This window comes from Dermacentor albipictus, chromosome 1 (assembly GCF_038994185.2).
Source record: "Dermacentor albipictus isolate Rhodes 1998 colony chromosome 1, USDA_Dalb.pri_finalv2, whole genome shotgun sequence".
NCBI classification, from domain to species: domain Eukaryota; kingdom Metazoa; phylum Arthropoda; class Arachnida; order Ixodida; family Ixodidae; genus Dermacentor; species Dermacentor albipictus.
The window spans coordinates 378,464,896-378,492,272 of NC_091821.1; the positions used below are offsets into that span (position 1 = coordinate 378,464,896).

The 27,377-nt window shown below is 47.3% G+C and overlaps 1 protein-coding gene across 2 annotated transcripts in view; it reads left to right on the top strand.

Moving 5' to 3' along the window:
* The window catches only part of LOC135900257 (retinal guanylyl cyclase 1-like), a 223,465-nt gene that overhangs the window by 78,418 nt on the left and 117,670 nt on the right, over positions 1-27,377 (top strand). For both annotated transcript variants that reach the window (XM_070531931.1, XM_065429687.2), the window contains exons 2-4: positions 5,417-5,724; positions 15,980-16,162; positions 17,987-18,221. In XM_070531931.1, the coding sequence (XP_070388032.1) occupies positions 5,417-5,724; positions 15,980-16,162; positions 17,987-18,221 (726 nt within the window). The remainder of the gene's footprint in view (positions 1-5,416; positions 5,725-15,979; positions 16,163-17,986; positions 18,222-27,377) is intronic.

Genomic DNA, 27,377 nt, shown 5'->3' on the forward strand with positions numbered 1-27,377 from the left:
CGGAGCTCTCGGAAGAGGCGCAGCGACTGGGCGCAGGCGGGCTGGCCATCTACCTAGAGGACGTGGAGGTACTGAAACACGCTTTTCGCGTTCACGACCTCATAATGGCCATGCGAGGCGTGTCCGTGGCTGTCGTGTTGCCGCGCGACCTGCGACAACAGGTGCGTTATTACCGCACCGAGATCTACGCTGGCACCAAGGACATGCTGGTCATCTCGCCGCCGTCGCAGGGCTACGGCGGCAGGCAGCAACGTCCGGCGTTCGCCACGTGCCCACACCCTCGCCGAAGCGTCCAGGAGGGCTCGTCTCTCGAGTTCATCTACCAGCTCTCGAGGACCCTGCTATCATCAATGGTCGACGACACCGGCAACTACGCCTCCAGCAACGTGGTCGCTGCAGTCGAGCAGCCGACGGCGCCGCGCTATCTCATCGGCGTCTCTTTCGGTGGCTTGAAGTTCCAGCTGAAGAACCGCAGCCTCCACGACGTCGGGTCGCCGGCCACCTTCGTTCGCGCCGTGCCATTCCGCGAGATCTGCAGCCAGCCCTGGCACCACTGGCACGACAACGTGAGCGAGTGCTTCGTGGCCTGGGACGGAGACCGGGGCTGGATGTCGTCGCTGGGGCCACGGAGCGTCGGCTTTGCCAAAGAGCTGGCCGACGGACTGGCCGTGTTCGACCTGGACTTCGACGACCACCGCGGCCAGTGCGGCAACAAGTTTCCCGTACTCAGGGCGCTTCGTGCCGCGTTGATTGCTCGGCACGCCAAGAAGCTGACATGAGTCAGCGTGGCAACGAAGCCTCCATTGGGGCCGCGTTTCTTCCGTCCGAAGCACTCGCCTACCAGCCCGTCGGCAGGTTACGGACGTGATTTTAACGTTAACGAATTCGTTCGTAAATAAATGGCACGTTTCTTGTCGATTGCGTGAGAGCGATTTTACACCATGTCAGTGTGACAGCAGGTGGCTCCTTAGCGCCAAATAATTTCTCAAACCAGCGGAAAAGCGCAATTTTTATTATTCGCAGATAACGTTTTAATGTCCTGCCGCATGTGAGGATTTAGACCCGGTCAGAAACTTGTGCGCCAACACCAGTTACACTGTATCACTGGTTTACATACCACGCATTTTCTAAAGATATCAGCAGGCTGTACAGCGTTACTTGTGCTAAGCTTCACAACTTAACGAAATATTTTGGCTATTCTCCATATTTTTTTTAAAATTAATTATTCCACCGCTGGCACCTATATGGACTAGCGAGAAAAACATGACACAAATTATTTCATGAATTTGCTAAAACATTTAGCTGATACACTGCACAACTTAGTTTCCTTGCAATGATTTACATGATTTACATAATTCCAAGGTGCATTCAAGCTACTAAGTTAGTTCCATGGTCATTCTGCCGACGGTGAAAATTGGGTCTCCGGCTTTTAACCGCAAGCTGGCGGAAGGCCCAAACATAGCCGCTTCCGTGTTAAAATTTGCCCACAGAAAGCTGTTTCCCAGCGGCTCATTTGAAGTAATGGCAGTAGGGGCAGTGGTTGTTGTTGTGGTTGTCGTGAGTGGCCGTAGCACATACCCACAGTGGAGTATTGGCCATGAATCGGGTGGTTATATTAGGTGCATAAACAACAACAACAACAACAACAACAACAACAACAACAACAACAACAACAACAACAACAACAACAACAACAACAACAACAACAACAACAACAACAACAATAATAATAATAATAATAATAATAATAATAATAATAATAATAATAATAATAATAATAATAAATAAGGTATAAAAGATGAAAAAATAATAATAAAAATTAATGATGGATAAGAAATAAAAGAAAGCTATGGTGGGGAGTCTGTGAGAGCGGCACAACCTCTTATCCTTCTATGTTCGTGAATAGCGGACCGCCCAAACATTTTTATCTTTATTTTTTTCCCGTCGCACATACACAGGTGCTATGACGGGTTGGCCAATTGCATGGTGTTGAAGACGATCTTGAGTGCCTTTTCATTTACTCCACCTCACGCGTCGAGGTCTTCATCGTAGACACCGTTCCTTTTTTTTTTTTTTTGCCTGCTGGAAAGAACGGAGAATAGCAATTGTAAATTGGTGCGTTATCACTTTGCTTTACCTACCCTATTCTTGTAATATCCCCTATAATGCGTATGAGTCATGTAATGAAAAGACGATGACGACCACCACGGCAATCCTTTGCGTCAGCGAATGACAGTCGCTCATTGAATAGGGTGCTACAATCATCTATCCTCGAAGACTGGCTTGAGTTTCTTTGTACGTTATTAAATGTTAGCAAGACTGTTTTGATTGTATTTCCCTTGAATATACCTGTTAATGTATCTATCCAATACCGTCAAGAAATAATCCCTCAGCGTGACTTTATTAAATAAGTGGGCGTTATATGCGACCGAAATCTTAGCTGGCGCCACCTTATCGAACACGTTACGTCTAAGGCAGCGCGCGCTGTTGGCACGATTCGCAAACTCGGGTCACCGCCGCTCTGGGATACGAAGGGACGCCCTCATTATGATTTATCGAACGCATGTTCGACCCATATTGGAATTTGGGCACGTTTAATTCTCTGGCGAGTAAGAGTAACCCCTTCGTTCTTCTAAAGCGAGAGGCTCTGCATATTGGTCTTGTTTTGGTAGAAGTTGTTGCTAATGATGTAATATATCAAGAAGCCCGATTGGCCCACAGTTGTTTGCGGATTCCGCATTCCCACAATAAAAGCCTACTTAAACATTTGCGAATCTTCATTGAGACAACCACAGTTTGTAATATTGGGGGGAAATGTTCGTTCTATGACCAAACATCGCCCACTTTATACGATAGACATGTTCCTGTTGTGCAACATTCCCAAATAAAGCCCGTCAATGCCATTAAGATAGAATTTGATTATATATTTCCTTCTAATGCTTAACTGTTGTCCACTAAATATTCAAACGACTGATTACAAGATCATCTGGCGCAAATGAAAATCAATAATGTAATAGCGACAGATGCATCAATGTGCGAAGAGAAAGCCGGTGCAGGCATTTTTTTCCGAGGAGTCTTATTCATTGTGACTTCCTTTTTTACAACCGTATTGGAGGCAGAATTATTAGCAATTACTTTAACTCTTCGGAAACTTTCTGTAAATTTTTCGACAGCTTAAATAGTGGTGGATTCATGCTCAGCGTTCACAGCACTCACCTCATGTTGACACAATACAGTTCTTGATGTACTACAAACATTCATCCTTTTGACCTTATGTCTGGGGCGCTTGGTATGGGTTCCATGTCACCGTTGTTTGTTTTTAAGTGAAATGGCCGACACACTTGTGTATACATCTCGAGACGGACCAGTCATGTCTGTTCTGCCGACTTCAGCTTATATCATGGCGGCCAGATTTAGAAAATGTTCTCTTTTAATATAATCTGCAAAACAGAAAATCCAAACAACAGACTTTGACCATTCGCTTTTCCCTTGGTACAACCTGATGGTGTCCGACACGTAGATTGGGAATCGTCCTCACAAAGTCACGATACCGTATTCCACACATAATTGTTTGTATACACAGGTCTGGTCTGGCGCAGTCCCCTCTATACCATGTCTGCAATGAACCTGAAACCATTGGTCGGTTTCTATTAACCTGCCGTTGATTGACAATCCCGAAAAAAAAAGTACTTCGAAATTCCATTCGGAAAATTGGACATTTCTGTAAACACTGAGAATATTCTCGCCTTTGGGGCATCTACGTCGGGGTTTAGCCACAGAAAGTTATTCATGGCCGTATGCGAGTTACTTTGTGGCACAGGGATAATAGCTGATTAACTTACTGATTTATTATTTGATATTTCGAAAATATTTTAATGTGAAATTGAATAAAATTTTTCGCATTCAGATTTGCTATCATTTCATAGAGCGCAGGGTTCAGAGCGTATAGGCGCCCGTTCCTGGGTTGACCGTCGGCGGCAGCGCAGGCGTAACATCACGAAGGCGCACGTGCCCCTGCCCATCCGCGGCTGGCTCCGATGCCGCTCTTCGTGCCAGCGTTCCCATAGTGCTCCTCCCTCTGCGAAGGCGCTGACGGCACCGGCCGACAGAGTCAGTCGGTGCGCCGATTTCGGTCTCATATTCTTTGCCTCAATATATCGCAAAACGAAAACGCGTATAAAGCTGCACTCCAAATTCGCAATAGAGAGTATCGTAATTGTCGGACATTTTTCGCTAAGAACAAAAAATTGCCTCTAAAATTAGCATGCCCCCTTTAATTCCTTGTACAATTTCAACTTCATCTTAGTATACGTCTCGCAAGATTTCTCTCCCCCCCCCCCCCCACACACACACTCATTTAACCGCCGGTTTCCTGGCCAATCCCACTGTTGTATGTACGCGCCATAATATAGGAAGCAAGCAAGCAAGCAAGCAACGTGACAAGTCTCCAGATTAACATCAGCTTTGCCAAATCAGGTTATCTGTTCAACTTCAGCACTGCCATTTGTTGGGCGTGTTGGTAAACCGACTTGGAAAGCATATTTAGCGCCAGCGAACAAGGACAGAAGGGAGACGACACCACAATGTGCTATGTGGTGTCGCAGCGCAATGTAGCGCATTGTGGTGTCCTCTCCCTTCTGTCCTTGTTCGCTGGCGATAATTAGGCTTTCGAAATATCTGTTAAAGCATTACTTCTCGAAGCCACTCAGGTAACGGTGAAGTCCATGCTCTGCGATTATGCAGACCGCAGGGGTTCAATTTGACGCTCTAATGATGGAGGCTTCCTATTTAATATACCGTTACCACAAGGGAGCGGGGCCCACTGGGGCTGTCGACAACAGTGTATACAGTATATACTCAAATTATCCGCTTTCCACAGCTTCGTCCTATCACGCCTCGTATGCCCATTTCGTGAGAACCTGAAAAAGCATTTGTACAATTGGTTTGGATCTCCAAACGTGTTCCAGAAATTTGAGTCTAAATGCGTTTAGAAACGCGGGTCTAACATAACTGTATGCTGCTATTTCCACCGGTGGCTGGGGACACCAATGCTAAGCATTTGCAAACTCAGCGTTGCGTCTTCTGCATTTGACAATACAGGAGTAATTTGCGCGTTATTTACACGTGATAAGGGCTCCTACGGAGTAATTCAAGAAATAATCGATGTCGATTCTCTCTTCGTCAAGGGTCGGCAGCATGTCACTTCACGATCAGCCCCGCATTCCCGTCTGTCGTTGCAGGCACCGTCGACCAAAAGGCAAGGCAGTTCAGGAAACTGTACGTTTACGTGACAGGTCACTCTGTCTTAGCGGTGTAAAAGCTCTGGCATTTCGAAGAGATGTGCTTTCCTGGCCCGACGCATTTGTCTGCACTCGCTGAGCTTACCCGTCCCGCTCCACCTCCCCGCTCTGCGCAGCCGTGTTGCTGTCCATGGACCCGTGGGGCGTCCTGCTGAGCCGCGCCCTGAAGGCGCTGCACGCGCAGGCGGGAGTGGGCCGCGGTGCGGGCTCCCCGCTGGCGCTGTTCCTGGTGAGCGCGCCGAGGGTGCTGCACCCGCGCGCGCTGCTCTCTCCCGCCCTGCTCGCGCTGGATGCTGCGGCGCCGGAGCTGCTGCGCGCCCTGTTCGTGGTGACGTTCGTGTCGACCGACACGTCTTACGCCAAGCTGTGGAAGGACCGCCGCACGCAGCAACTCTACCGACAACTGGCGGCGCGCACTTCGGCCGTAAGTGTATACAGTATGCGTGTTTCGATTTGATGACCTTTCATTGGTTTCCCTCGCGGCATTAGAGAGGTTTAGCTTGTCCGGTATACGGGTAAACGAAGGCGGACGGGGCATTGGGGCGGAGGCGTAAACGGGAGCGGCCTGCATGGTGCAGCCACCTGGTGACGCAGAGCTCAAACAGACGAAAACAGCTAACATTGTCTTAACCAACTGTATTCTACTTCACTGCTGGTGTAAATTTTCGGCACTGGCGTAATCGTGTTGCTGCCAAAAATTTACACCCACAGCGAAGTAAAATACACTTGGTTACTGCAATATTATCTACTTTTGGATGTTTCAGCTTTCCGCCACCAGGTGGCTGCACCATGGATGCCGCTCCCGTTTACGCCTCCGCCCCAATGCTCCGTCCGCCTTCGTTTACCCGTATACCGGACAAGCTAAACCACTCTATTGCAAAGCTGCGCGAGAACTCGGTGTTTTCTTTCTTTATCTTGTTTAAAGGCGCCAACTATGAAGGGTTTGCGTCCAACGCTTGTGAACGCTAGAAGACTGTTTTCTACAGTCTGTATAACTCAGACTGTGATTAATGTGATATGGCTTGCCGGTTCTTTGTGTGGCTGATACCAAATACCGTATTTGTCCGAATGTAGCGTTTTCTTCTTTTTTCTTTTACTTTCTCCAGTGCTTCAAACTGCAGTGAGCAAGGCCACTGTGCATTTCGTGTCCTCTTTCTTCTGATTATAACACCGTTAGCGCTGCATCAATGTGTTTACGGAGTAATAATCTCAACTTTGGGTAAGACGATCGGTGCTGTCGTGCAGGCGCTTGAAACAAGCGCTTTTCGGAGTCGCGCGGTTGATCACAGTGCGCAGTGCTCGAAAGGCTTTGTTGTTTCCATTGTGTCGCGGGCATTTCTGAAGTGCTTGCTGTCCAATTAACCCTGGTGGATTTCATGAAGTACAAGGTCGTTCTCAGCGACAGTCACAAAGACGCCAGCACTCGTCGTCTCAGACAATTTTGCGACCGCAGTTCGCAGGACGAATAAAGTCCTGCGGGCATCCGCTCTTATGCGCCGTTTCCTACTTCGTTTGCGACATCGCTTCGCGTTATAATCGTGCCACATAGTTTTTTTTTTCTTTTTTCCAGAATTCAAAAGTCACTGCTCGCGTTATATCCGTCTTTGCGCTATTTCCGTGCACATATGCGATATATTTTGCGTGTTTTCGTTTTTCTTCCTTTTTTCTCTTTTCTTTTTTGTTTTTTTTTTCTTTTCTTTTTTTTTTCTAGGGAGTGCCACGCACTTGGTTGCGAACTACTAAATAGCTGAACTGTATGACTTCACAAATCATCGTGCTTCGTTCGTTTACCAATTTAACGTTGTGTAGTAGCCGGTGACATCTGTAACTCGTTGCCAACAGTTCCAGTTCGTAATAAATAAATAAGTAAGTAAATAAGTAAATAAATAAATAAATAAATAAATATCAAAATGGAAATTTTATTTCTCTTCGTGCGTATACTTCTGTTTTTCTGGCAACGCTATGTGGCCGCGGCGAATGCTGGTGGCTGGACTTTCAGGAGCAAGTGCAAGTATATCTGAAACAGGTTGAGGCGCTAAGCGCCCACAGCTCCACACTGGAATTGTGCAACTCAATCAGCCAGAAATCGTGCGAAAAAGAATGTAGAATGTGTAGCGACTGTCTTTCGATAGGCCACTGTAATGCGGCGATACACCGTGCACCGCAAAACGAATGCAAACCTATTTAGGCACGAGAGGGAAAACAAGCAACTTCCATGACTTTGGTAAGCCAAAAGCAAGCGCCAGACAAGTAAAAGAACACGAAATAAAACCCACTAGATACGCAGCGACCACTATGGTGGGTGACAATCTAAGTATAAAAGGCCATATGTGTGCTAGCTAACCCAAACATAATTTGCATCGATGCGCCAGCTAATTAGGTTCACTTATCTCCGTGATATAAAGCGGCTTTGGGTGCTTAAAATGCAAAATCAAGGACAGCTCAGTGAGTTAGTGCGGTCACACAAGAAAGAAGCGCTGCCACAACAAGCGCAATGAAATAAAAACAAGACGGCGCGCTTCGCCTTGTTTTCCTTTCCTTGCGCTCGTCATGATTAAAACGGCTGTTTTCCTCCGTTCAGATCGGTCATTGTGTCACTGGTTTTAGGATTAAACCTGAACGTCCTGGCGAATTTTGTGGCTGATCCTCATACCAGTGCTCTGCCAAACTTTTAATATTTTAGCTTGAAACAGTCAGCTTTTTCTTTTTCTTTAATTAGCCTAACATTTACATTAGCAGAGCAATGTCATTAAGCTTTTAGTGGACTCAGCTTGCTCAGGTCTCTTTCAGAGGTGAAGGGCAAGTGCACTGCTTTTTGCGAGTGGAGCAAGGAGGTGTTAAAAAAAAAAATATTCGGAGTGGCAGCTCTCACAGCTTCTTACCAGCATCGGTGGGATGGAACTTGTTTTACAGCGAAGCTGTTAGCCTCCAGTTGGTCGGGATTTTTCGTGGGCTTGTTCAGTGCTCACCCAAGAACAGTACCGCCACCAATCGGCCGCGGCCACTCAGACAGACCTCAAACGGCGGTTGGAAAAGAGCTTTGTCTTTAAGTCTCCGCGCAAAATAATTGTGTTTTCTCGTATATTTGAATTACAATTCGAACCTATCAAGTCTGCAGCTTGTTCTTAAGTCGTGCTTTACGAACCTTCTGGCGCAATTTACACTGAGAAATCGTATTAGTTCAGTAACGCACTTGCGCTAGGCAGACGGCCCAGGAGAATGAAGATGTATGCTGCACTTTCGCACGCGTATATATATGCGCATGACGGACGGGTGCACACAATGTATCTGTCGCGCAGCGTGTGCTGCGACCATAACAGGCATTATGGCAAACACTGTCCAAAAGCAGTAGTACCGCCACTTACAGGCCGCGGTCATTCAGACATGCCTCAAACGCCAGCTGGAAAGGAGCCTTGTTTAAGAGTTCCCGCGTAACAGAAATACGTTTTCTCGTATATTCGAAAAACAATGCGAAGCTATCATGTCTGCAGCTTGCGTGTAAGCCGTACGTTACGAATTCTCTGACGCGATATACTTTGAGAAGTTCAATTAATTCACTAAGGCACTTGCGGTTTGCGGAGGGCCTAGAAGAATCAGAATATATTCTGCAGCACTTCGTCACACCTTCGCGCGCGCGCGCGATGTACATCACTTGTGGTGGTGGTGCTTGTGCTGTGGCGCTTGTCTAACTGCTGCTACAGCTTCACTGTACATGCATGCACTTTCGCAAAGTGGAATATACGCGCATTTTATTTTCTTGTGTTGCCACGGGCTGGTAATTTGCGATTATGTAGTTTATCCTACAGTCATATCTCGTGGAATTCGCAGCGTGTCATTTGTAGGGATGAGAAAAGGGCAATGAGCACCTATTCGTACTGCCCAAATGTCTGAATTTCGCATGCCATGCGCTCTTTACGCAGCCACGGCATTGTGCGTCTTCACTGCCTTCGTCTTCATGTTGCAAAAACAAACTGCATCTTACTCTCTTTCTGAAAATGGTCATCACAATCACAATGCTGCCCTGCGTGCAATACCGAGGTGGACCTACTCTCCGTTGCAGGCGTTTGTTGCCGTTTTGTATCCTCCAGAGAAATATATAATGTGCCACGGGTCACGCCTTTAAGCACCCTGACGAGTTCGCAGTATGGAGCTGCACTATCTATGGCGGCACGTGCTCTAAATTTTTTCTGTACTTTTCACTGTCATGTCCTGTTTTTTTAGCAATCTTTGCCTACTTCAGATGCTTTGAATCTATCTATCTATCTATCTATCTATCTATCTATCTATCTATCTATCTATCTATCTATCTATCTATCTATCTATCTATCTATCTATCTATCTATCTATCTATCTATCTATCTATCTATCTATCTATCTATCTATCTATCTATCTATCTATCTATCTATCTATCTATCTATCTATCTATCTATCTATCTATGTTTTTACGCCCACCAAGTTGTCTGCCATCTTGGGTCACTAGGTATTTGCTCATGGTCGTGATGCCATAGTCGTCATCCTTCCAGCTGCTTCATCTGACTCTCGTCATGCCGTTGTCGTCGCGACTTCAACGCCGAACCAGTGGCCCTAGTTCTGAAATAACATGGTGCCGCTAGGTATGTGCTCGATGTCGTGAGGCCGTCGTGACCATTGCATCGTCGTCATTCCAACTTTGCCATGCGAATGTCGTCATGCCATCTTCGTCAGCCCATTGTCGTTACACAGTTGTCAGGCATTCATTGCCATATTATCGTCGTGACGTTGTGGTGGTCGTTCTATTGCCATCAGTCCAGCTACGCCATCCGACTCTCTTTTTGCCGTCGTCGTCATATGGACGTCGTTATATAATAGGCCTCACGCCATCCTCGTCATATACTCGTTGCAGGCACGTACCCAGGATTTTTTTTCGGGGGGGGGGGGGGCCCACCACCTCCATCATCATCATCATCATCATCATCATCATCATCATCATCATCATCATCAGCCTGTTTTATGTCCACTGCAGGACGAAGGCCTCCCCCTACGATCTCCAATTACCCCTGTCCTGCGCCAACCGATTCCAACGAGCGCCCGCGAATTTCCTAATTTCATCGCTCCACCAAGCGTTTTGTCGTCCTCGATGCGTCTTCCTTATCTTGGTGCCCATTCTGTAACCCTAATGGTCCAACGGTTATCTAACCGGAGCATTACATGACCTGCCCAGCTACATTTTTTCCTCTTGATGTCAATTAGAATATCGTCTATACCTGTTCGCTCTCTGATCCAAACCGCTCTCTTTCTCTCTCTTAACGTTATGCCTAGCAATCTTCGTTCGATCGCTCTTTGCGCGGACCTTAACTTGCTCTCAAGTCTCTGCCCCATATGTCAGCACTGGCAAAATGCACTGATTGCATGCAGACCTTACTTTTCAATAATAATGGTAAGCTTCCAGTCAGGAGCTGGCAATGTCTGCCGTATGCGATCCAACTTATTTTTATTCTTTTGTGAATTTCCTCATCATGATCAGCGTTCCCTGTGATTAATTGACCTAGGTAAACGTGCTCCTTCACAGTCTCTAGTGGCCGACTGGCGATCCTGATCTCTTGTTCCTTTGCCCAGCTATTTATCATTATCTTCATCTTCTGCATATTAATATTCAACCCCACTCTTACACTTTCACTGTTAAGGTCTCCAATCATTTGTTGTAACTCGTCTGCATTGTTCTTGAATAGAACAATGTCATCGGCAAACCGAAGGTTGCTGAGATATTTGCCGTCGATCTTTACTCCTAAGCCTTCCCAGTTTAATAGTTTGAATTCTTCTAAGCACGCAGTGAATAGCTTTGGAGAAATTGTGTCTCCCGTTTGACCCCTTTCTCTATAGGTATCTCCCTGCTTTTCTTGTGTAGAATTAAGGTAGTTGTAGAACCTCTGTATATATTCTTACGCGAAGGACGAGTCAGTAAGACGAGAAACTATTTATATATTATATTTACAACAACGGTAGCAGTGAAGACCGGTCAGGTTCACAGAGCGAGCCCAGTTCGTTCTTCCTCCTCTTTTCTGGAGTGATGGCGCCCACGCACCTCGTTCAAACAAACAAATACCACACGCATGTAGCAATATTTTCCAAGCTTTTTACGTAAGCGCTCTGTACTCCTTGAATACGTAGTGCCTCTATGACTGCTGGTATCTCTACTGAATCAAATGCAGTTTCGTGATCTATATAAGCCACATAGAGAGGCTTATTGTACTCTGCAGATTTCACGACAACCTGATTGATGACATGGATGTGATCCATTGTAAAGGATCTCTTCCTGAAGCCAGCCTGTTCCCTTGGTTGGCAAAATCGAGTGTTGCCCTTATTCTATTGGAGATTATTTTGGTAAATATTTTATATAATACTGGGAGCAAGCTAATGGTCCTATAATTTTTCAATTCTTTAACGTTTCCTTTTTTGTTGATTAGTATAATGTCTGCATTCTTCCAATTTTCTGGGACCCTTGCAGTCGATAGACACTTCGTATAAAGAGCCGCCAGTTTTCCAAGCATTATGTCGCCTCCATCTTTGATTAAATAGACTGTTATTCCACCTTCTCCTCCCGCTCTTCCTCGTTTCATGTCTTTCAGGACCCTTCTGAACTCATCGCTAGTTATAGGAGAGTTTCTGTATCCTTTTCATTACTGTTTCTAAGGGAGGTATCGTGACTCCTCTGGGTACTGTATACATGTCAGCTTAGAATTTTTCCGCTGCTTTTACTGTATCTTCGAGATTGCTGATGATATTATCCTTCTTATCTTTTAGTGCATACATCATGGTTTGCCCTATGCCAGGTTTCTTTTTTACTGGTTTCAGGCTGTGTTCATTTTTCACGCCTTCTTCAGTCTTTCTCATGTTATAGTTTCGAATATCAGTTATTTTCGCCTTGTTGATCAGTTTTGACAGTTCCGCGAATTGCGTAATGCTGTGCGGCCGCCAGTCCCATACAACCGCGTAGAGCGCAGGACTCTGCGATTCTAGACGTTCTGCGCTCACCGCGAAAGGTTAGAAAAACACCCACATAAGCACAGCAGAGAAGTGGCTACGTGAGACGGTTCGACGGATAACTGTAGAAGCGTCATTCAAAACAAGTAATTGTTCTCCACTTCCGGTGGCGTTTTCTCTACTTCCTTTCTAAATAAAAACATTTTGATCCATAAATATTCTCATAAACAACGGTTAACTTTTTTATTATTCGCTTTTGCTTGCAGTTTGGTTGTTGCCTTGGCTCTCTCCCTTAGTAGATCGCTTAATTCCTCAACCCCTTGCGATTTTCGCTTCCAGTTCCCAATTTGGCACGAAAAGTGCTATAGAATTAGGGAAAAACAGACGAGGTAACGGGCGACAGCCATCTTGCTTATGGGTTTAAGGGTTATTGCAGGGCTTCATGATGGACGCTCTTTCACATTATTTTATTTCCCACCTTATCTAACCCATATCACGTGTATATGATTCCGGGCATCTGCCAGCGTCGCGGCGAGCCGTAACTCAAGGAAACAATGAAGCAAAGGGATAAGTTAAACGGAATTGGCGTTTTCTCCTGCCGCAACTCGTTCCATGAGAGTACAGACCAGCTGGGTAACAGCCGCATCCCTCTCCTGGTCCCAGGATCAGCCTAGACAAAGAAGGTTGAACTAACAAAAGCAACAGCTATGCGCGTGACGGTTGAATAGATGGTGACAACTGAACGCATCTCGAGTTAATCGCGCGGGTGCGGAATTTATGAGACAACTGTCCTTCACATTACAAGAGATGCCGATAACTACCGCCATCTGAAAGGAGTGAAAAAGGCAGCATAATGCTAATCGATGAACAGCTGCCAAGTCTCAACATTGATCTGGCGGCGCATTAGGAATGTGTGAGGAGTGGTGGCATGGGTGGGGAGGGGGGGGGGGGTATGCCACATGATTTCGGGGGGGGCCCGGGCCCCCCCGGCCCCCCCCCTGGGTACGTGCCTGACTCGTTGTCATCCCACTGTCCTCAGACCGTTGGCATGTCATCGTCGTCATTCCTTTGTGGTCATACAATCGTTATTATATATTAGGTCGAAAGCTCTACTACGGCATGTCTTGCAAGGTTTTCCACATCCATCGTCCCACATCCATCGCGTCGCAATGACCTTGAGCCGCCGGAGCGCAATTGTGGCAGATGTGACGTCATGCCACATGATCCGCTGCGGCAAGGCGTCGCAGCTGCACTGCACTCGCTGGGAGCCTCACCGCTGCGGTACCACGTGACTGGGTGAGTGTTTAACGGCTGCTTCGCAGGCACTGAGTCTCGCCATTGATGGTGCGCCGGCTTGGCCGTCTGTGCGTGGGCTTCAGCGGAAGCGACAGGCTGAATCCAATCATCCAGTAGGTATAGCTAGACGGCAGGCTGCGAAATATCAAGTAAAGGTAAAGTTGCCTGCTGAAGCACAGGAGCAAAGGGAGGCAAGATTAAAGTGTTATAAGGAAGCTTACCAAGCGCGGAAGCGTGCCAAGATCGAAGCTACTGCGACCGCTGCCGTCGTTCAGCAACACGAACAAGCAGACGAAGCCGTGGATGCAAACAACGGCACCCACAACGATCGTTTGAACAACCACAGCCTTCGGCTGGCGGCATGCTGGACGGCGACGGCCAGGTTTCACCACGACTTTACGGACAACCCGTTCGGCAGCGTGAGTAACGTGCGTGAAAGACTGTGGCCTAACTTTAATGAAACATTCTGCATATTTTTTGCAAAACCAAGACAGGCACTTCGCTCGTGATAACTAGGTTTACAACACTTAAACCTCAGCCAATTTTTCGTCATACATTCGTTGTCATACCATCGTTTCGATACCATCGTGGTCGTTTCATTGTCGTCATTCTAACTTGGTCATCTGACTCTAGTTGTCGCATTGTTGTTACACTATGATGTTCATGCCATCTTCGTCTCACTTATATTTACCACCGTCATCACTTAAGAAACATTAATCCATTGTCGTCGTGCGTTCATCGTCAAATGGTCTTCGTCCTTCCACTGATGTTATTTCTTTTTCCTCATTCCAGTGTAATCACGCTGTCATCATTAAATCGTGAATATGCCGCCATTGTCATGCCGTCGCCGACCCGCCGTGGTTGCTCAGTGGCTAAGGTGTTAGGCTGCTGAGCACGAGGTCTCGGGATCGAATCCCGGCCACGGCGGCCGCATTTCGATGGGGGCGAAATGCGAAAACACCCGTGTGCTTAGGTCTAGGGGCACGTTAAAGAACCCCAGGTGGTCGAAATTTCCGGAGTCCTCCACTACGGCGTGCCTCATAATCAGAAAGGGGTTTTGGCACGTAAAACCCCATAATTTCATGCCGTCGCCGACATAGCGTTGTCGTCAGATAGTCGCCGTCATAGGTTCGTTGTGATGTTGCCGTCGTGGTCGCGCCATTACCGTCATTCCAGCTTCGTCACCTGGTCCTCGTCCCACACTCGTCTCCACTCGTTTTCCCGGTGCCGTGGTTGTCCCACACTCGTCGTTATGCCAGCGTCATTATTTCAGAATTGTCAACTCAATGTCCTAATGACGCCTTCGACATACCACTTTTGTCGTTCCTTTATCGTCATTCAATCTTTGTCACTTCGTCGTCGTTGTCATACAGCCGCTTTGATTTCTTCATGCTCATGGGCGACCTCGGCAAGCGAATACCATAAAAAAGTGGGCCAGGAGCGGATACAGCTTGTGTCGCATATAGCCGTGGAAAGGGAAATCTCAGAATGGCTTCTACAATATTTCAAATACTAAACGTGGCTACAGCAATACGGTGTGTTGTTATTTTGCTGGAATTCTAATCGCATCGACGTCGACAGTCATAGTCAGATGGGTACTGGCCGTAACTGTTTTCTCGTTCTTTTGTGTCGGACAGTGGCCTAAACCACGCATACTTACTATTGGTGCAGATATTTCCCCATATTATGTGATATTTGTGCTCCTTGTGTTTGCGCGCTAGACGCCCACCTACTTTCTCAGCGAATGAGGATGGACGCCCAGATTAATTAAGATACTTTGCTTACAATGAGACAAGCCCACTACTCCAGTAAAAGATGCAGCTCTGCACAAATACCTAATACAAACAAGATAAAAAGCAAAACGAAAAATTAAAGTTTTATTTTAAGTTAACTGATCGATCGCGGTGTGTGTGTTTCTTCGGCTTTCATGCTACGTTACAAGGGTAATGTCCATCTTCTCACACTTGCGCCTAATTCTTACTTCTGGTAGCTATAGTACTGAAGAGGATAACATACGACTTGCTTCTATTGTGCGTTTAGGTGTAAAAAGGCACGCGTGTCCTGTTGTTATTGCTTTAGCTTACCGTTCACGTAATCACGCCAAACTTGACCAGCCAAGCTTGGTACCATTTGTTGATACCAATAATGGTTTATCATAAATGTGGCAAAGCAAAACTCTTTTGCGCTCTCTTCGCTTAATTCGGGATGTCAAATTGTGCACCGTTCTTCGCAGCTCTTCAGTGCAGCAACGACATCCCCAATTTAAACCCTTTGGAAAAGCTGAACACTAGTACCTATATTCTTTAGGTGAATCGAAACGACAGTAAACAGAGGTTGTAGTCATTTGCGCTGATTTTACTCCATTTTTTCATCAAAGCAACGCGTTCACACACTTGTCTCGCCTGGTTATCTTCGCTTACAGAGTGAAGTCTACGCGGCCTTTCGTTACTTCAACGCCGTGTCGCTCCTCATCACTGCCCTCTGGCGGTCGTCGAAGTCGAAACCGTCGAATGGAGCTGCTGCTCTGCCCACTGAGTCCTTCTTCATCAACGGCACTTACCCCAGTCTGCCGACATCGCCCAGTCGGGCTGACGCTCGGGGACAGGTGAGTCATGCTAGAAGTTTAGATCATGCGAATCAATGATAACGAAAAAAGAAAATGAGACAGGTTTACGTCTTACGTACACTCCAGTACAAAAACTTACGAAACAAAGTTGCCATCAGAACACAGCCTAAGTTTTATGCTGTATAGGCGCGCAGGCGGGAAGTGATTGGTTTTGCTGTAGTACCTGCGAACGTAAATTCTGAACCCATATAGTAATGTACGTGATTAGGCAGCGAGTTTTCCTTTTCTTTTTTCTGGCACTTACCTGACGGATTACGTTTTTGTAATATTTCTCAAGTAAACAACTGTTATCTTCTCAATTTCCTGCCTTAAGATTTACTTATAGTAAACGTTATAGAAGAAAGACCTGCTAACACAGCCGCTAAAGTGGTGCCATAATGCCTTTACTACCTCGTCATAACAAGAAGTATACAATTCGCAAAACATGGTGTTAGTTTACGAGACACTAAAGGAATTCACAAAAGCAAGTGAAGAGAACCACACAATAATGCTCCAATGATTACTTGGCCACTACAATATTCCTGGCAATTTTACAGCGGTCGAGGCAGCTGGATATGCGCATGTTAACAACGTCACATCTGGGACAGCTTGCACGAATATTTAATAATGAAGATAATACCAAATTTAAGAACGCGTTCTAGTGCGGACTACGTTGTCTAGGAAACTCTTAAGAACGCGTTATTATTTAGTTAATTCTTTATTATTTTAGTTACTAAATGTTCGTGCAAGCCACCCCTGGACTCCCTCCAACACAAGGTGAATTGCAGCACATGCTAAGACAGATCCCAGCCCGGGGTTGCAGAGCAACATGGTTTTATCGGAACTCGAAATATTCAGATTTATTTTACGTGGACCCCTCGCTTCAACCTAATATCCTGTCCATACTGAATACAACTAGTCTTTTAAACGCTGACTCATCGCCTGCGGCTCGGTATTACGTATACAAAAAACTTTAAAAACATTAAAGAGCTGAGAGTCATATGAGTTTATGGCCACAGCGAGGAGGATATAGGACATCTTCTGTTAAGATGTCCGCGACACGACATCCAGATACGTTTATGACGTAATTTTATGGCATTGGGCCGCAGGCCCTTCAGCCTCAGGAAGACGTTAAGTGCATGTCCAACATATCCATTGCAAAGACGAGCGTTAATGGCCCTCCAAAAGTTTCTAGAAGCGAGCAATATTGTCGGAAACTATTGAGTAGAGTTTTTATCTATGATCAGCTCTCTCTATGTATTTAATTTGACTCGACTTTGGCCCATTCAATACCTGGATTCATGTACCTTCGTGAGAATCTAATCAGTGTTTTCTTATGTGCCCTGATTTTAGTGTAGCTATGTGACCGGACATGGTATTTACTTTAGTGTACTTATGTGACTGGACTTTGTGTTACTGTGCTTTAGCATTGACTTTTAGTTTTAGTGCGCTTTAGTGATTTCTTTTTGATATCTCTATGTGAAACGCAGTAGCCGGCGCCAGTCAAAGGCGACAACGTCTCATAAACAACAACAACAAATAATAATAATAATAATAATAATAATAATAATAATTAATAAAGGGGTATACACAACAATGAGAAGAATAAATTTCGGCACGCTTGTGGCTGGTGCTGCTTCGACTTCTCGTTCAACAGGACCCAGTGACGGTACCAGCCACACTCTCAATGGCATATTTCCTTTCGAAAAAAAAAGAAACAAGGATGGGGTTGTGCGCAAAGATGTTAAAACCTGGCGACCTTTGCATAGAGTGTGTGCGTGCTTGCACATCGAATCCGTGTGTGTGTGTGCGTGGGTGCCGCAGGTCCAGAGCAAAGCCGTGCTGCTGGACTACAGCCCCGGGGCCCGGGGCTTCGTGTCCGTGCGCGAGACGGAGTTCCGCGACGCGGCCCAGCCGCTGCGCAGTGGAGCCTACCAGGTCTCGGACCGCGGCTCTTCGCGGTCCTGGATCGGGCGCGTCGACTGGCCGGGAGGCCGCAGGCTGGAGCCGGACCCCGAGTGCGTCCTCAAAGAAGTCAACTGCGGGGGAGCCTGGGCCAGTGAGTGAGCCGTCCGCTACTGTTACCTGTCCACAAACGGTGGGTGGGGAACCGTCGACGACGATGATTTGTCAGTGTAAGCGAATAGGAGAACGCTTTTAGAAAGCTGTAAACTTTGTGAAAGTAACGCTGCGCTTGAAGGCGTGTATTTGTGATGGTGAAGATATTTAGGTAGCGTTTGCTGCTTCATGACGTAATTCTGTCGAGAGCAGAGCCGTTAGCCAGCGTATCTGCAGCAGTTTACAGGTGGTTACGCATAAAAACCGACTCGCGATATGTTGCTATCTCCAGCGGTGAGAGCGCTAGCGTGAAAGGCGACTTCCATCCTACTCCCCCGCAGCCATCACAGGGGGAGGGAGTGGTTGGAGAAGAGGAGAGCAGTCCTTTGCGAGTGCTCCACCACACTAGCATGTAAACCTTCAGATTATTCAAAGCTCTTAAGCAACAACAAGTGCATGTAGCATTGTGTTTTGTTTGGCCGTCGACTCACGAGTTGTAGGTTGATTATTGGCAGCCAGGCATCAGTGCGCAACATCTTACACTATACGCGTATGGGGGCAATACATATATATCCTATGCGTTCTTACGGTATATGTGGAAACTATTTTGGAAGTGACGTAATTATGCACCTTATCGGAAGCTTTGCCATTATTCTAATGCTCATTTGAAAAACCTTGAACCCGAGAATGTTTCCCTAAGTAATCAAATATTGTGCAATCTAATTTGAACACTAGTCACATCAAGGCGCTCGTAGCAATACATTTGTTCGCAGTGGAAGAATGCAACAATATGTTATTTTCAACTATCATTATCCATACAGCAAAAGAAAAAAAAAAGAAAAAGGAATACGACAAGCACTTTCAAGTGTTCGACGGAATGCCGTCTCGTCAGGCAAAAACATCGTTAAAGATGAAACAGTTCATTGGCCAAGGTCAAAATAAAAATAAATTTTAGTTTAGGTTTTATCTATGTCAGTGACGTGCTTAATATTTAACAACGATAAACAGTTGGACGAGAATCAGCGACCAAAAAAATCCGGACGTATATAGGCGATTCTCAAATGGACTCTATGTGCTTATGAAGGCACCCCACCAGTAGCTGCCAAAGGGAATACTCTTAGTTCTTAAATCTTGCAGATTACAATCTATTTTCTCTTTTGTAACGCAAACAGTCGGGTAGGTAAAAACGAAGGGGAGTGGTCGTTCTCTCCTCCTCCTAAACCCACCCCTGCACTCGCGTGCGGCGAGGAATAACGTGCCAAGTGAGCGTATGCGTGTCCTTCTCCGCCGACTGCGTTATGACAAATAATAGTTCGCAGCGTGACAGGTTTGTCGTGACCACCACGCGTGTCCGAAACCAAACAGCATAGGATAGCTATCTCTGGGATGAAGCGGGCCTTGCTTTCTTTTTCTTTTTTCGCGCTTCTGAGCACGCAATAATCAGATCGATGGCTTCCCGAGGCGTCAGCCACGTCGCTCCGTGTTACTGTGGAAGGGCTCGGACAACGCCAGATCCGACCCCAGCGGACGTGCCGTGACGAACGAGCGAGCGCAACATTTCGCACCTACGTGTAATCGCGCTGTACGGCACTGTCTCTCCTCTTTCCACAGCAGCGATGAGAAAGATGGAAACGGAAAGACGGCGAGTATAGGGTCCGGGTTTTCTTCCCTATAATGGGAAATGGGGAAGATTGAGCAACTACACTCTCTCAAGTGTAGTTCACAGAGGCAATCATTCATTCTTCTGCTAGTAGGCACATTTAGAATACCGACCAATGAGTGAGATGATGACGCATGAGCAATGATGACCTCGCAGCTCGCAAGCTCCAAAAACATCGCGGCAGTGCTGTGCTATTTTCTTTCCTTCCTTTTTCTTCTTGGTCATCGGCTGGGGGCTATGTGGCCATTCCTAACAGTTCTGTATGGCGCCTTGGGAGCGCAAGTCTCAGTATACTGAGCCTTTTCTTGCGCCATCTCTTTCTTCTCTCACTGGAAAGAGGTTGCTTCTGGCGCATGTGAAAGCGCATGGTTATATAGGTCTCACGCCAGCAGCTCTTACATCGGCTACATTGACAGTGCCTTAAGCATCCCATTCGTACGGAAATAAGCACATCAATGAACAGGAAGAAAATAGCGTTCTTGAAGAGAGGAATATGTTCTCATCGAGAACGAGAGGTACTGGGTTTATTTACAATATCTACATGAGGAGTGGAGAATGTAACGTCTCCTCAATGTAGCATGACTGAATGAAGCACACTGAGGAGCCGAAAAAGTCTGCTTAAACGCCCTCTATCCTCCCTAGATCCCTAGGACAGGGAAATATGCCGTCCCACCTTCGTCCAACCATAGCGTCCTAAGCCGTCGAAGGACCCGCGTTTAGGGCGAGAGTTCGCACAATAGGGAGTTTTAGTGTTGGGGACGCAAGCGGCTTGCATACGCAAGAACTAGGGGCGACGTTACTGCGCATGCGCAGACCGCTACTTCTACTTGCGTCCTTGGGTTGTTGGAGCGGCCGAAAACATCGCTGCCCCTAAGAAGTCAGGTTACCCACGTGACTCTTGCGGTGTAGGAGAACTTACGAGTAGCTAGCGGGTAGATAATCTAATAAATCTTTCGCCAAGTGTCGACAGAGGTCGTTTTTATGTGCATTAGAGAGGTTTAGCGTGTCTGGTATTCGGATAAACGCAGTTGGGGTGTTGGGGCGGAGCCATAAATGGGAGCGTCCTGCTTGGTGCATCCACCTGGCGGCGCAAAGCTCAAATAGATAAAAGCAGCTAATATTGCTGTAACCAAGTCTATTCTACTTCGCTGCTGGTGTAAATTATCGGCACTGGCTTAATTGTGTTGCTGCCAAAAATTTATACCCGCAGCAAAGTAAAATACACTTGGTTACTGCAATATTAGCCGTTTTTGTCTGTTTGAGCTTTGCGCCACCAGGTGGCAGCACCATGCAGGCCGCTCTAGTTCATGGCTCCGCCCCAACGCCCCAGCCTGCGTTTACCCGATTACCGGACGCTGTAAACCTCTCTATTAACTGCTTCTAATCAAAATAGTTTATTATACTTTACTTCATATGCTTCATTTCATATTTTATAACATGATAACGCAGCAACGATCAGACGTTGGTGGTGCTGCGAGCGCATGCGACCTCATTGCGGTTTGCGTTTGGGGCCGTTAACCTATAACACGTTTCTGCTTGCGTACGCAAACGCAAACGCACCCAAGCGCTTGGGGCCCCAACGCCTTGCGTCCCCAATACTAAAACTCTCTAATCACTCCCGCACCCGCCGTGGTTACTCAGTGGCTATGGTGTTGGGCTGCTGAGTACGAGGTCACTGGATCGAATCCCGGCCACGGCGGCCGCATTTCGATGGGGGCGAAATGCCAAAACACCCGTGTGCTTAGATTTAGGTGCACGTTAAAGAGCCCCAGGTGGTCAAAATTTCCGGAGTCCTCCACTACGGCGTGCCTCATAATCAGAAAGTGGTTTTGGCACGTAAAACCCCAAATATTATTATTATTATCACTCCCGCACCTTTGTTCACTGAACACAGAGAAAGGAGCGGAGCTTCGTAGACAGGGATTGTCACGTTTGACTCATGGTGGCGCGTCTTGGTTCCTAGGATGATCGAGCAGTTAGATGGAATGTCTGTCAAACCACCATGACGTTTACCGGAGTCAGTGAGTAAACGCCGTAGAACACCCTTTTCCAGGAGTTTCTTGCTCCCATTGGTCCGTGACGGCGACAGTGAACCAATAAACAACACTCGACCCGCCAAACGTGTCTCGCCTTTCTGGCGCCGCATGTCTGTCCGAGGGAGACGCATCGTTAGCTTCACGAAGCGATTCGTCGCAGTGGTGCAGGAGAGGCTAGAAGGTCACCATCCCCGCAGGCGGATCGTAACAACGAACAGGCAGGTTTATTCAGGACAACGTCAACAACACTGAGAAGTATCCCGCATAGCTTAACATAAGCTGTTTAAACCTCTTGTCGGACATAACCCGCTGCAGTATATATCTAACTAGCACGTCATACGAAACACGTGCCTTGAAAATGACGCTTATGTGAAAATCTCAAGACTATTTTCGTTTCGCGCAGTGGCATTTTGAGCGTCACTCAACGTTCCGGAATCTTCCTCCCCAAAAAAGACCAATCACCCAAAACGACCGCCTAAAGAATGCCAAGCACTTTCATACGGCTGAGTACAAACTGGTGCTATTGAAGCAGCTTGCATTTTTGCACGCCAAGTGGGCATGTGCTGATCATTCTAAGGCCTTATTTTGCGTTTTGTTATAGAACCTCCACACGTGCATAACATTTCAGCAGGTGTAGGCACCGCGGGAACAGCTGTAAGTGGCGACAAACCTAACCCTTCGGGCGGTGCCTGCACTCTGCGGGCGAAGAACAGAGAACACAAATTGGAGCATTCGTTGCGAAGTGTAGTCGAATACCTAGGTTCGGTAATGGTCCAGAGAGCGAAGGGGTGACCGCAATTGCGAAGCAAGATTTCCCATTTATCTGGCTCACTTTCTGCACTAATCGGACTGTAGCACTCTCGTCCTGCATCTGACAGTGTAGCGCGCACCACTTTGTGTTTTGATTTGACGCCTTAGAGTGCACGGGCTCCAGGCACTCTTGCACTCTCATTAGTATGAAAGCGCGAGCGCTTTGTAGCAGGTGGCACGGTGATGCAGAGCTTGTTGATCTGTGCTGCAGGAATGCCGGTTCTTGGCGCTTCTTCATTAAAGCTGTTAATCTATATGATGGGACGATTTGAATTCATGTCTGGTGTCTGGATGGTTGTCGGTCACAGGTTTGCAAAAGATCTTTCATTCGCGCGGTTTCCTCGAAAGTTGAATGTCCCTTTTTTTTAAAACTAATGGTAGCGCTAAAAAGGAACGGACACACGAAGAAAAGACGACACGACGACGAAGAAACGCTACTGACAACTGGTTTATTTTTCGCAAGAATTCTATATTCTATATTCTATATTCTATATATATATATATATATATATATATATATATATATATTAATATATTCTATATTCTATATTCTAATTCTGTTTAAAAGAATCTCATGTGTTGCGATTCTTTGAAATATAGAATTCTTGCGAAAAATAAACCAGTTGTCAGTAGCGTTTCTTCGTCATCGTGTCGTCTTTTCTTCGTGTGTCCTTTCCTTTTTAGCGCTACTATTAGTTTTAAAGAATGCATCACCAACTAGCCCAGCACCAAGTTTTATTGAATGTCCCGATTAGAAGGTCGCTTACCCCAACACTTTGCTACCATCATCCGGCCACCACATATTTTAGTGTGATAAAAAAAATACAAATACGCTTTTCCTGACATTTGCTTTTCCTGAAATGTGCTCAGTCGAGATCGGGTTCCAGGCATACAACACTATAGCGAAGCGGGATCAAATCAAAACTTTGATCCTCATCCCTGTTAGGGCCACATCATCCTGTGAACAGAGAATCCATACGTCACCGCTAGATCTCCAACGCAGAAAATCTCGGCTGGGAGGGAACGGTGACTTTCGAGCAAAAGCGCGTCATTATTCGCAGTGGGTACGAGCACTCCTCGTGCGCCATAGAGGCTGACGCCGCCGCGCCAAACACAGCTCATAGGCGCCATAACATATTTTTTTTTCTTTTCTTCCTTTCTTCCCCCAGAAATCTTATTTTACTCTCTCTCTCTCTCTCTCTCTCTCTCTCTCTCTCTCTCTCTCTCCCCGCTTCAACAAGAGTCAAGAAAAGGCTGCCACCCTGCGTCCACGTAGCGCAACCAGATCGCCGCACCGCATTGTTCGGGAGCGCGTCGAGCTCCACTTGTAGCGGCGCAGTCCCGACTTCTTCCTTTCCCACCCGCTCCGCAGCGGAGCGGGTCCGTGGCTCTAGCTCTGCGCCCCATCCTCTCCACATCCCCGTACTCTTTTTACATTTACTCTGGCTCGTACGTCTTTCCTTGTTTAATTTCCTTAAGGCGCCGCACTGGCGCGCGCCCGCCGAGGCCATAAAGAACGGCCCCTCCGAAGCGTCGGAAAGTTGCGAGCGCTGCCCTTTTGTTGTGCGCACGCGGCAAACGCCGCGCTGCTCCGACGCCCTCGGCGACGCCACAATCCCACCGAACGTGTATATATATATATATATATATATATATATATCCGCGGCCTCGCGCTGCTTTGCTTGGACCGACGTCGTCGTGTACGACGACAATATTTCCAGCCCAAGCGGGCAAGCGAGCGAGCAAGCACGCACGCACGCAGCCAGTGCGCGTCGTGGCTCGGACGTATACAGCTCGGCGGCCGTTGCGTCGCGCTGCCGAGGCCTTGGATAAGCCTTGGACGCTGCTGGGCGCCCCCGTCTCGCTCTCTCTTCTCGCCCCTCGAAGGCGCAGCTTTCTTCGTTTATGCAGCGGCGAGTGTAGCCGCGGCTCCAGTCCGGCGACCACCACCAAAGCAGCTCGGAAGGCGTGAGCGCGCAGCCGAGAAGCCACCCCGAGATGTTCGAGCTCGCGCCGCGGCAGGGCCTTCCCCCTCCGTCACTTCGCCACATTCTGAAACCGCTTCGCGGACTCCCATCTATCTCCCCGTGGATACTCGGGCTCGTTTTCTTTCCTCCGCGTCTTTCTCCGCGTCTTTCCTGCTCCTTATGCTTTTGTGCAAACTTCCTCGTGGGGAGAGTGTCCCTTCCTATAACACTTCCTTCTGAGGGAAAGCTCCTTTGTGGTTGGCATGGGGAATAAAACTAGTCGTGCAGGAGGAGGGAAAACGGAAGGAAGGAAGAAACGAACAAGTGTGTGGGGGGGGGAAGGGAGGGGGGAGGGCGACGTGTCGATCGCCACATGCTTGTACTTTTTTTTTCCTTTTCATCCCACCGTCTTCATACTCGAATAACGCCCGCCACCGCTGTCTTCTCCTCCCATGTTGCCACCGCCGCTCGTGGAGACATTATTTGTTCGAGTCCCATCTTGTTCGAATTGAGCGGCTTATCGAACGGATAGCAGACACGCTGCTGGAAGCGGGAGGAAAACGTTCCCCGCAATCGCACGCCCGATGGCATCTGTCGCGGCGAAGATAAGCACTGGATATTCTGGCCGAGTTCAACGCGCCGCCTTTCTGTTCAAACAACGGTCCTGGGAAAAATAAAGTTGTTGCTGCCGCTGTTGGACCAGATGCAGCGGCGAAGTCAAGGAACGCCACGTTTTGCGTCGGGCTTTCTCTTTCCAATTTATGATTGCAGACTTTTGAGCAGCAGTACCCGAACGTTATACGCGATGCTGCTGGGCCGCTATAGTTGAAGAACTTTAAGCAACGGAAAGTAAACAGTTGTCCTTCTTCTGAGGATGAAAGCTCCGTTTATTTTTATTTACGCCCTGAGGATGCGACAGCTTTCGCTTGGCGTTCTCTGTTAATCGGAATACTCCATTCTTATCTATTTTTATTGCTTTATTTTTCTCGTTCATCGGCTTTCACGCGGAGCGTTTTCCTAAAGAATGTATTATGCTTATCAGCTTCCTATACTTAAATCTTTCAGCTTCCTTGATGTTCCTTAACCAATGCTTGCTGTGTCTGATCGTCGATAGATGCTCTTTTCATTGGGTTTGGTCTTCTTCTATACGACCGATTTCAAAACAGCGTTCTGTGTCGCGCTCATAGTGTACAGCTGGTCTCGCGATATTTTACTACTATGTGAAGCGAGACGAAGAGCAAGAAACTTTATGTATTTCTCAAACATTTGCCGCGGCGTTCGAACTTACATAGAACAAACCTGACTCTAGTAGCGTTTGTCGTGTGTATTTTGTTGACACGAAATCGGGAATGTATTCAGAAAGTTATTGCCTTCGTAAGTGTTTTGTTTGTCGTTGACCAGGACCCCCTCAACAATTTCGTTCGCTTTCAGCTTCTAAATTTAATTGCGTTAGCTCCTGTGAACCTCTTGGAAAAACTCCGCTCAGCTCGCGCGTATATCCTTCAGCAGCCATTTTCCAACTCACGTGATTGCGATTAGCTCTGATGTAAAAGCGACCTGGGGTGCTATGCAGGATGCCCCGAGTTTCTCGTTCACCCGAGTTTTGCCCGAGTTTGCTCGACGGCAGTCAGTGAACGGAGATAGCGCGCAACGGGCCGAAGGTGCAGGCAAAAAATATGTAGACAGAAAGTCGCGTATGACAACATGAGCGCACCCTGCGCGGCACGCTGCTTCCACGTTTCAAGCGCAGAAGGCTGCACAACGAAACGCGCCAGCGCCGCGTATTGTTATCAACGGATTATCGCAACTTAGCGATACCGTGACTGCCCCGCTGTCTGTCAGCACACTTGCCGTGAGCCGTTTGCCACGCCTTTCCCGGGCGCGTCAAGGGCGTGCCTCATCTTTCGGGCGCTATCTATCTATCCTCCATCGAATGCGAACGGGGTACATGCGGCGCATTCTTGCACCTACACTTTCACTCAAACGAATACGTTAAAATGCGACAAATAAAATAACGCACATTTTTTATTTCTTTAGGTATCTGTTTTTCGTTTTCAATGCTAGAAATTTGTGATGATAAACGGAGATCGAGCAAATTATTAAATTTTGCACATCTTGCCGTGAGTGGCGACAGGGAGGCGAAAGCTTAGAAGCGGTACATTGAAACGGGTCGCACGCACGAGGGCGTTCATACGGTGATAAGTCGCCTAGGGGCGCTGCAGTGCTATTCTCAATAAAGTCGGTCATGATCCTTGGAGGGTCATGGCCACTCTTTCTCTATTAGGGGAATAGAAACGCAGCGCCGCGGTACGGCTGTTCATCGCAGGCGCTTCACTAGGCTATTAAGGCCCCCGCTTTACCAACTAAAAACGACACAACAGCTGTCGCTGTAAAATGGCGGTATGTTATTTTAGAGTGCGTAGTGTCGCAGTTCAGTGAAAATGTACCAGTTTATCTTTGTGCGCGAAGCCTTTGCGATACATTGCGAAACGTGGGTGCTTCCCCAGCGACAGAATTCATCGCTTGTCATCGCTTGCCCAGTGAAGGCGCCTCTGAGCGCACGTACGCAGTATATGAGTGTGTTGTGCAGTCGAAGGTGCTTGCGGATTACCTCTGCTGGAGCCAGCAGCGATCGCAGATGGATATCGTAACGACACCGCAGCACTCGCATTTTGGCAGGTGAG